The following is a 9,974-nucleotide window of genomic DNA, read 5'->3' on the forward strand; positions in this document are numbered from 1 at the left end:
GAAATCAAGGAAAACAAGTGGATGAAGGAAAACCACTCCAAGGGAAATATTCCCTTAAACCATGTCCTGGAAATATTCTTCTTGGAATATTCCCTAAGCTTGGCCTTTGAGAAGGGCCTGTAGTGAATTTGCTCCAGGTTGGGATCCGTGGGAGCAGCCAGAGCCAGGGGGGGATAAGGAATCTGGAGCCTGGATCGGTGCTGGAAGTGCTTCCAAAGGATCCCGGAACTGTGTCCGAGGGTGGAACCCTCGGCTGGAAAAGAGCAGGAAAGGGGTGAGGATGAGTGGAAGGACCTCTGGATGGGTTCCCTCTCCACCTGATTCCTGGGATCTGGGGGAATTTGGGGGCAGAGCCGCTCCAGGAATGGGGTTGGGGTCCCGTTGGGCAACTCTGGATGTGCTGCTGGACAGGGAATGGGCACTGCTTGGAGCAGGGGAGCTCAGCTGCATCCCAAATCCATCCCAAATCCAGCATCCCAAATCCCCGCACCCCAAACACCCAAATCCAGCATCCCAAACACCCAAATCCAGCATCCCAAACCCCATTATCCCAAACCCCCAAATCCATCTCCCCAAACACCCAAATCCCAAACACCCAAATACCAGCATCTCAAACACCCCAATCCCGGCATCCCTCGCCCTCCCCTGGGCCACCGACCCCCCCCATCCCTCTCCCTGCCCCCCCCCAGCACCCCCAGGGCCAATTCCTCCAGACCCCTGATCCCGGGAATGCCCTCACCTGTGGGACCTGGAGCCGTGTGATCCATGGCAATCAGGATTCCATAGGATTCAGGATTCCATGGGATTCATGATTCCACGCTTCAGGCTGGGATGAGCAGCCCCACGTCCCTCGGGATGAGGCTGCTCCACGCGGAGCCCATGGCAGCGCTCAGGGAATCCTCCGCCCTTCCCCGCCATCCTGGAGCGTCCCTGGGGCTCGGCCATGCCAAGGTTTTCCCGGCTTTGGGCACTCATCCCGTGGGATCGATCCCGGGGGGAGCCACCATGGGAATGTCCCTGGGGGTGACGTCGTAGCCCCGGCCTGGGCGCCTGTGCGGGGTGAGAGGAGCGGCCCCGGCATTCCAGGACCTTCCCTGGCATTCCAGGACCTTCCCTCGGCTTTCTGGGAAGCGCAGAGCCCAGGGGAAACAGGGTGGGAAAACCCGCTGGGGTTGGGAATGCTGGGGTTGGGAATGCTTACATTTTCCTCCTCCTCCAGCAGCAGCAGGCCACGATCCCGGTGAGCAGGAGCGCTGGGAACCCTGTGGAAAAGGCAGGGATGAGGGCACAGCCCAGCTCCAAACAGCTCCAAAGAGAGCCAGAAAAACCTTGGACACAATCCCAAGGTGCCTTCCCCACCCTGGCAGGGATAAAACTGGGAATTCTCCTTTTCCAGGAGAAGCTCCTTCCCACCTGGGTGACATTCCCATTGGAATAAAGCTCCCACAGCCCCGAGGGCTTTGAAGCTTAAAAACTATGGAAAAGAAGCCCCTGCTTCCCAAAATAAGCTGGTCTTACCAATGGAGTAGGCCAAGGTCTGCGTGGAAGCTGGAAAAGAAGGGAGAAAGGGAGATGGTTTTTTTTAGCTGGAAAAGCTGGGATAGTGGGAAGAGCATCACTAAGGAGTTGGGGGAGAAGGGAAGAAATTCCCTGGGAAAGGAAGAGGATCTTTTCCTGGATGAAATCAGCCCGGGGGCGGGTTGTATTCCCACGGGAATCTCCCAACCTGTGGCATGGTCCGTGGGGGCGCTGGGCAGGGGGGCTGTCCCCTCTCCCAGCGTGGATGTCTCCGGTGCTGTCCCGTCAGCTCCGGGCTCTCCCGCCGGAGAAGGGCTGGAAGTGGGGCCGGTTCCTGCAGGGAGAGGGTGTCAAATTCCATTCCAATTCCCTTTCCAGTTCCCAAAATGCAGTGCCAACGCAGACACCCCAAATCCAGCACCCCCCCAAACACCATGGGATTTCACTGATTCCCTCGGAATATTTTGCTTTCCACCCCACAGATCTGGGGGTCTGTGCCCCCCCCCCAGATCCCAGAATTTGTGACTCCCCGTTCCTCACCCCTCGGGGTGGTGCTGTCCCAGCGCGGCTCCCTCGGGGTGGGGGGCGGGGGGGTCCGTGGAGGAGGAGCCGGATCTCCTGCGGGGAAACACCACGGGGAGACAAAAACCAGGGAATGAACCCTCCAGCCCCGGCTTGTTGGGATGGAAAAGGGGCAGCCGTCGATGCGAGGGAGCGGGGATCGCTCCACAAAATTATCCATCGCTTATCCAAACTTTTAACCCTCTTTAGCAAATGGAGGAATTAGTGTCGATCGCCATCAGTTCATTAATTAACATTCCACCCTCTGTCAGTCATTAATCCTCACTCTGATTCACTCTAATTCATTAACCCCCATTTTAAGTCCTTTCATCATTTTTTTTCCCCTGATGGATCTTTTTTCCATCGGTTTCTTCCCCCCCTGCTTCGGGAATCCTTCAAACCCTGAGCCAAATCCTCCCAGCCCTACGCTTGGAATTCCTTTTCCCGCCCCCGTGCGTTATTCCAGGGGTTCACCCTCCTCCCGAAATGCTGATCAGGGAATGCCCCCTGCTCTCCCCGCTCCCTCTGCCCGATCCCGCGGAGCTCACGGATGCACTGGAGCGTGGGGTGTGTCCACGCGGGCCGGGCGGAGCCGTCCCGCAGGATGCACTGGATGAGGTTGGAAGTGCCGGCTTTCCTCTTGTAGCCCGGGTCGCAGGAGTAGCGCAGGAGCGAGTGCAGCCCCGTGCTGTTCCCAGCCTCGATGTGCGCGTTGGCCACGGCCTTGGGGCGGCTGCATCGCGCTGGAGAGGGATGGAAAACGCCTGGAATCGCAGCCGGGACACCGGGAAACCGCCGGGAACGTCCCTGGGAGCGGCCGAGCCCGGGCGGGAGCGACCCGGGAGAGCGGAACGTCCGTGCCCGTGCCTGGAGCTGGGCGGGCTCTGTGGTCCCTCCCAACCCAAACCGCGCCGCGATTCCATGAAATCCTGGCTAGGGGGTGGATACAGAGATTGGATGCTACCCCCAGGGCTGGGAGAGCCTCATCCAGCCTCCGGAAATAATCCGGGATGGCTGTGCCTGGACGCAGGAATTAGAAAGGGAAAACTGTCCCTGGCATCCTTGTGGTCACCTGGAGCAGCTCCTCCAGGGAATGGGAAAGGGAAAACTGTTTCCAGCATTTCTGCGGTCACCTGGAGCAGCTCCTCCAGGGAATGGGAAAGGGAAAACTCAGCTTTTGGAATCTTTGTGGTCACTTGGAGCAGCTCCTCCATCCACCAAAGACTTTGTGGAATTCCATCCCCGTTTCAGACCATTCCAGGACAGCGGCCCCGGCTCCATCCGGCCCCGAGCTGCTGCATTTCACCACCCCTGCTTCCTGCCTTCGTTTTCCAGCTGGACATGAAAAATTCCAGACACTACACGAGTCCTCCAGCCTGTTCCCAGGGGTTTTCCCCCACTCTAGAGGCTTCAGCTGGAATCCAGCATCCCGGGATTGGGGGTTATGGCTTTGCCTGAGGCTGATTTCCCAGCAGGCTGCTGGGAGGAAGTTTCCCAGTTGCTCCAAGGTTGTGCCAGCACATTCCCTGCTGGAGCTCCCTTGGGAATGGCTCATCCCTGGCTGCTGGAGGCGCCTGTATCCCGATGGGAGAGGTGATGATCCAGTGCTGGGATGGGGAGGGATACAGGGGGGATAACACAAAATAGGGCCGGGAGGGAGTGGGCACAGCTGGGATGGGGAAATGGATGGGCAGGATGTGATGGATGCTTGGGATAGGGTAAGTGACGGCTGGGATGGAGTGAGGGATGGCTGGGATGGAGTGATGGCTGGCTGGGATGGAGAGATGGCTGGCTGGGATGGAGAGATGGATGGCTGGGATGGAGTGAGGATGGCTGGGATGGAGAAATGGATGACTGGGATGGAGTGAGGATGGCTGGGATGGAGAGATGGCTGGCTGGGATGGAGTGAGGATGGCTGGGATGGAGTGAGGATGGCTGGGATGGAGAGATGGCTGGCTGGGATGGAGCCATGGCTGGCCAGGCTATGATGCACAGATGAGAAGGAGCAGTGCAGGGCAGTGATGGGAAGCAGGGATCCCAATCCGGTGTCCCGTGCCATGGATCATCAGGTGAGACAAAATGCCAGGGGGGAAAAGGACAGGAAATATTTGGGCAATTCCGTTTCTGCCCTTGGGGTTGCGTGGTCCGGGTTTGGGCTTTGATCTCTTGGCAGGGAGTTAGGATTTCCCCTGGATGTGGCAGCCCAGGTGGCCGAGGATTCGTCCCGTTCCTTGGCCAGCATCCCAAATGAGCGGTGCTCGGTGCCAGCCTTGCCGGGAAAGCACCTGCAGCTGCCTCGTTTCCATCGGAATTCCCTGCATCCTACTGGGATTAAATGTCCGGGCTGGAAGCACTCGGCATTCCCGGGGTTTGTGTTTGCAGGGACGAAGTTATTTTTGTTTGGCCCTTGTTTTGTCCTTTTCTGCCAGAGATCCCAAACGCTGCCGCTGAGGAGGAGCTGATTCTGGCCGCTGGAATTCCAGGATGTTGGGAAGCAAAGCACTGGGAACAAGGCCAGGAGGGCCCGGACGTGGAGGTGCTGCCCTGGGATGTCGTTCCACGTCCGTGGGGATGTCCCGGGGAATCCACGCTGGGAAAACCTGACTGAGCCCCTTGGAAAGCCGTCACCAAAAAAAAGGCTGGGAAAAGAGGAATTTCGGAGGTCTGGCCCCAGCACTGGAGAGTTCATGAGAAACGCCACAATCATGGAGAGAAACCAAACTGTACCGTGTTTCAACAGAAAAATGGTTACAGTGTTTTTATAAATATTTTTGGAAAGCAGGAGAGGACGGGACTGTGGGATGCAGCAGCACATCCCAAATTATCCAGCACCTCAACTGGAAGCCATAAACACCAAATTCCTGTTCTCCAGCTCCCCCTAAAACCACGTCTTCTGCCCCAAGCGGGTCCTCAGTGCACCAGCACTGCCAGGAATGTTGTCCCAAGGGCCGGGATTGGTGCTCAGGGGGCATTGGCCCCAGGGAAGGATATTTTTAGTGGCTGTTCCCAGCACTGGCAGCTCTTCCCACTTATTTTTGGATGTTCCTCAGCCCTCGCCGCTCCCGTCACCTCGTTATTGATAGGGATAAATTCATTTTCCAGGGCTTTGGCAGCAGATGGGAGCCTGCAGAGGAGGCAGCCCTGAACTGTCCCGAGGCTCTGTGCTCCCTTCCAGCTGGATTTCCACACAAATCCTTCCCACTCCCTGCATTTTCCATCTCTTAAATGTTTCCTGACGGTCCTGGGGCTGCCGGAGGCTGCTGGGGGTTCTTGGAATCGCTGCTCAAGGATGGGACTTTTCCCACAGCTGCTGCGTGCAGGGAAGGGGCTGGAGAACTCCTGAGGGAGCAGTGCCGGGTTAACCATTGGACTCCACGGCCTTAAAAGTCCTTTCCAGCTCAGTGCTCCAGGGATCCCATCATTTGGTGCTCTGGGAGAGGCCAGAGGTGATGGGACACTCCCAGTCCAGCAGCCACGGACAGGGCACATCCCACGGGAAACCCACAGAGCCCACCCGGGGTGAAATCCCACAGGAATACAGCTCCCATAGGATACAGCTCCCATGGGATACAGCTCCAATGGGATACAGCTCCCACTGGGATACAGCTCCCACGGGATACAGCTCCTACAGGATACAGCTCCCATAGGATACAGCTCCCATGGGATACAGCTCCAATGGGATACAGCTCCAATGGGATACAGCTCCCACAGGGATACAGCTCTAATGGGATACAGCTCCCACGGATCCACCGCCTACACCCCCCCAGCTTCCCTGGACATGGAGAGAGGAGGGTCGGGAATGCAGCAGGGAGGGCACCGAGAGCTGCCAGGGGAACACGGGGGGGGCACCCCGAGCTGCAACTGCGGCACCCAGGGAGCCCTTTGGGCCTCCGGGGAACAGGGTGGGCACCCCAGGGAGGGGCAGGGACACCCCCAGGGGAGCTGGGCTGTCCCACGGAGGGGCAGGGACACCCCCAGGGGAGCTGGGCTGTCCAGGGAGCAGCCTGGGAACCCAAGGAAGCGGAGTGGGCACCCCAGGGATGGCGTGGGCACCCTGGGAGGGAGGATGGGCACCCTGGGAGGGAGGATGGGCACTCACAGTGGGAGCTGGAGTAGCCCAGAGAGTGGCCTGGGCACCCTGGGAAGCAGAGCTAGCTTCCCCAGGGAGCAGAGCAGGAACCCTGGGAAGTGGCCTGGGCATCCCAGGAAGCAGAGTGGGCACCCCAGGGATGGTGTGGGCACCCCAGGGATGGCCTGGGCACCCTCAGGAACAGTGTTGGCACCCCAAGTGGGGGCTCAGGGAGCCCAGGGAATGGCGTGGGTACCCCAGGAAGCAGAGTAGGCTCCTCACGGAGCGGGGCAGGCATTCCAGGGAGCACTGTGGGCATCCCAGGAAAAGGAGTGGGCACCCCAGGGACAGAATGGGCACCCCAGGGGTAGTGTGGGCACCCCCCAGAATAGCGTGGGCACCCCAGGGAGTAGTGTGGATACCCCAGGATGAGGAGCAGAGCCGGCAGTAGCCTGGGCATCCCAGGAAAGGATTGGGCACCCCGGGAAGGAGTGGACACCCGGGGAAGGAGTGAGCACCCGGGGAAGGATTGGGCACCCGGGGAAGGAGTGGGCACCCGGGGAAGGATTGGGCACCCGGGAAGGATTGGGCACCCAGGGAAGGAGTGGGCACCCAGGGAAGGATTGGGCACCGGGGAAGGATTGGGCACCCAGGGAAGGACTGAGCAGCCCGGGGAAGGCTCGGGCAGCCCGGGCAGGGCTGGGAGCCGCCGCGGGCGCTCCGGGCAGCCGTGGCAGCCGCTCTTACCGGTGTCGGCGGCCCCGCGGAGCAGCAGCAGAGAGAAGGTCCCGCAGAGCAGCGGCAGCAGCGGCCGCGCCATCGAGCGGCCCCGGGGGCGGCTCCGCGGCCTGGAGGGGCTGCGGCTGCGAGGGGGCCCCGTGGAGCGGCCCGGGCTGGCCCGCCGGGCCACGAAACGATCTCGATTTCGCTTTCGCTTTCGAGCCGGGGCCACCCCGAGGGACGCGCCGCCCTGCAGGGATGGGGACACGGGCAGGGACGGGATGCGCTCCACGGGACAGCGGGAAACCGGCACCCGGGGGGATATTCGGGACCCGCGGGGGGATTCGGGACTCGGGGGAATATTCAGGACACGTGGGGATATTCGGGATCCCGAGGGTGCGATATCCGTGAGGGATGAAATACCGGGATTCAATAGCCAGAGAATCCAAAAGCTGGGAGGGGAAATGTGTGGAATTTGGTCCCCGAAGAGGGATGGAACGGCCGGGAGGGGATGGAACACCGAGAGATGAGGGGGATTCAATGCCCGGGGGGATGATGAGGTATCTGGGGGAATGGGATACCTGAGGGGAGGAAACACCGGGATGAAAAAGCTGGAGGGATGCGATAACCAGGGAATACGAAGCCCACGGGGGAACTGTGTGGGATTTGGTCCCGGAAGAGGGAATGGAATGCTCGGGAAGGAATGGAAAAAACAGGGAATGATGAGATACCTGGGAGGGCGGGATACCTGGGGGGTGAAACACCGGGGCTGGGGTGGCTGGAATATCGAGGGGGGATGCAACAGCTGGAGGGATGGAATAGCCAGGGAATACAAAGACTGGGGGGGAAATGCGTGGAATTCTGTACCAGAGGAGGGATGGAATGGCCGGGAAGGGATGGAACATGGGGGGACGATGAGATGGGTGGGATGGGATATCCCGGGAGAAAGGAATTCCTGGCTGATGTGCAGAGCTCAGTCGGGAAGGGCAATGCCAGGAGGGTCGCGGCACTGCCGGGATGCAAAATATCTCGGGAAGGGATTAAATATCTCGGGAAGGGATTAAATATCTCGGGAAGGGATTAAATATCTCGGGAAGGGATGCAATATCTCGGGAAGGGATGCAATCCTGGCAGGATATCACTGCTCGGGGGGATGTGACACCCGCGGGGACCGCGGGATGCAATTCCTCCCTCCAGTGCCCTGGGGGCAGCCGGATGGGATTCCCTGGGGATGCGGGAGCTTGCAGAGCTGGAGCTGGAACTTGCTGGTCCCCAAAAATCCCCTCAAAGCAGGAAATCAAGCGGAGACCCGCAGAGCTCCCGTGTCGGGCTCTGTCCCACAACATTCCCGGGGCTGCACCGCTCCCACAGATCCTGCTCCCAACAAATCCCTCCGAGCTTGTGGCCTCTTGGCTTCCCCTGCTCTGTTTATTCCGACAGCTGGAATTTTATCTTGACACAGAGCATCGGAATATATTTATATATATGTGTGTGTAATTTATGTTTTTATATAATATGTGGTTTTATATAATATATATTTTCATATAATAAATAGATATTTTCTCTATTAAATATATAATATGAATATATTTTATAAAAATATATTATAATAAATAAAGAAAACAATACAAATAAATAAAATTAATTCTATAAATAAATATTCCACAATATCTAGGAAAGGGAAGGAAAAGGAATATTTGGCTCATAGCATTTCCCGGCCAATTCCTCATGGGAAGCAGGTGAATCCGCGCCCTGCCCATCCAGGAGCGAGAATTAACCTTGATTGACTTCCCCTGCGGCACAAAAGGTTTCACGGCTGGTGAGCGAAGAGTGCCAAGGGCATTTTCATCGTCCAGAAACCTGGAAAAAACCTGGGGAAACGAGGCGGGGACGGGCGAGGGCGGGGACCGGGAACGGAGCGGCCCAAAGTGCCGCCCCGTTCCGGGGCAGCTCCGGGCGGGCCCCGATGGCCGGGGCTGGGGGATGAACCCCGGCCTTGGGGGGATGAACCCCGGGCTGGGGGGGATGAACCGGGGCTGGGGGATGAACCCCGGGCTGGAGAATGAACCCCGGGCTGGGAGATGAACCCCGGCCTTGGGGGGATGAACCGGGGCTGGGAGATGAACCCCGGGCTGGGAGATGAACCGGGGCTGGGGGATGAACCCCGGCCTTGGGGGATGAACCCCGGCCTTGGGGGGATGAACCCCGGGATGGGGGATGAACTCCGGGCGGCTCCGATGGCCGGGGCTGGAGAAGGGACGCAGTATCTCGGGAAGGGATGCAGTCCTGGCAGGATATCACTGCCCGGGGGGATGTGACGACCGCGGGACCCCGGCCCTGCGATGGCAGCGAAGGCAGAGCAGAGCAGAGCAGAGCTCGCCTCGGGCTGGGCGGTCCCCGAGGCTGATAATGAGCCTTTGGGCGAGGAAAGTAGTTCTTGGAAGGCGCTGCCCTTTTCCGAGAATTTCTTCCGCAGGCCGTGAGCAAACCCCCCCGAGGAAGGGGCTGGTGTCTGACTTTGCGGGTGGGATTCTGGTGCACACGAGCTGAGCGGCTCCTGCTCTGCCCGGAGAGGAAAACTCCGGCGGGGGTTAACGCTGGTCGGGCTGCAGAACGGCTCGTTTTCCACAGCTTTCCAGGGAAATGCTGGGAATTCCATGAAAAACCCGGGCTGGGGAATGCCGAGGGATGCCCTCGGTGCAGGTTGAGCCCTGAGGCGAGAGGCTGTGAGCTGGCTGTGAGCTGTCCCCAACCAGCCACGAGCACGGGGACCTTCGTGGCCCGTCCCGGTGACACTGGGACACGGGAGGAGCTGATGATCCCAGACGTTTCCCTCCCTTAGGCGGTGGAGGTATCAAAATCCAGGGGGTCCTCTGTTGGGGTCCCCTCCCCAGAGCCACCGGCTCCAGCTGTTATTTGGTGATTTGGTTATTGCACCCAGATTTAGCTGATTCAAGGATTGAGACGTCGATATGGGAACAAGGCCTGGAGGGACAGGACACAGGGAATGGCTTCCCAGTGCCAGAGGGCAGGGACAGGTGGGAGATTGGGAAGGAATTGCTGGCTGGGAGGGTGGGGAGGGGCTGGACTGGATTTCCCAGAGCAG

The 9,974-nt window shown here is 59.3% G+C and overlaps 2 protein-coding genes across 2 annotated transcripts; one reads left to right on the forward strand and one right to left on the reverse strand.

The window, feature by feature from the left end:
* Positions 1-67: 67 nt before the first annotated feature.
* On the reverse strand, positions 68-2,260 carry LOC126645258 (uncharacterized). Its single transcript, XM_050325461.1, has 6 exons — positions 2,059-2,260; positions 1,727-1,852; positions 1,519-1,548; positions 1,202-1,262; positions 740-1,050; positions 68-253 (listed from the first exon to the last, which is right to left on the reverse strand). The coding sequence occupies exons 1-5, from the start codon at positions 2,258-2,260 to the stop codon at positions 972-974; spliced, it is 498 nt and encodes a 165-aa protein (XP_050181418.1). The 3' UTR covers positions 68-253; positions 740-971.
* Positions 2,261-2,490: 230 nt separating this feature from the next.
* On the forward strand, positions 2,491-6,694 carry LOC126645257 (uncharacterized). Its single transcript, XM_050325460.1, has 2 exons — positions 2,491-3,672; positions 4,509-6,694. The coding sequence occupies exon 1, from the start codon at positions 2,566-2,568 to the stop codon at positions 3,535-3,537; it is 972 nt and encodes a 323-aa protein (XP_050181417.1). The 5' UTR covers positions 2,491-2,565; the 3' UTR covers positions 3,538-3,672; positions 4,509-6,694.
* Positions 6,695-9,974: the final 3,280 nt, after the last annotated feature.

This window comes from Myiozetetes cayanensis, unplaced genomic scaffold, assembly GCF_022539395.1.
Source record: "Myiozetetes cayanensis isolate MyiCay16 unplaced genomic scaffold, myiCay2020 scf3, whole genome shotgun sequence".
Classification (NCBI taxonomy): Eukaryota; Metazoa; Chordata; class Aves; order Passeriformes; family Tyrannidae; genus Myiozetetes; species Myiozetetes cayanensis.

What these genes read in the sequence shown, in the direction of transcription:
- LOC126645258 (XM_050325461.1), bottom strand. Translation starts at nt 2,260, where the DNA reads ATGGATAATTTTGTGGAGCGATCCCCGCTCCCTCGCATCGACGGCTGC. An exon ending in GGACAGCACCACCCCGAGGG is followed by an intron (nt 1,853 to 2,058) that starts GTGAGGAACGGG and finishes CTCTCCCTGCAG; the next exon opens with GAACCGGCCCCACTTCCAGC. An exon ending in GACCTTGGCCTACTCCATTG is followed by an intron (nt 1,263 to 1,518) that starts GTAAGACCAGCT and finishes CCTTTTCCACAG; the next exon opens with GGTTCCCAGCGCTCCTGCTC.
- LOC126645257 (XM_050325460.1), top strand. Translation starts at nt 2,566, where the DNA reads ATGCTGATCAGGGAATGCCCCCTGCTCTCCCCGCTCCCTCTGCCCGAT.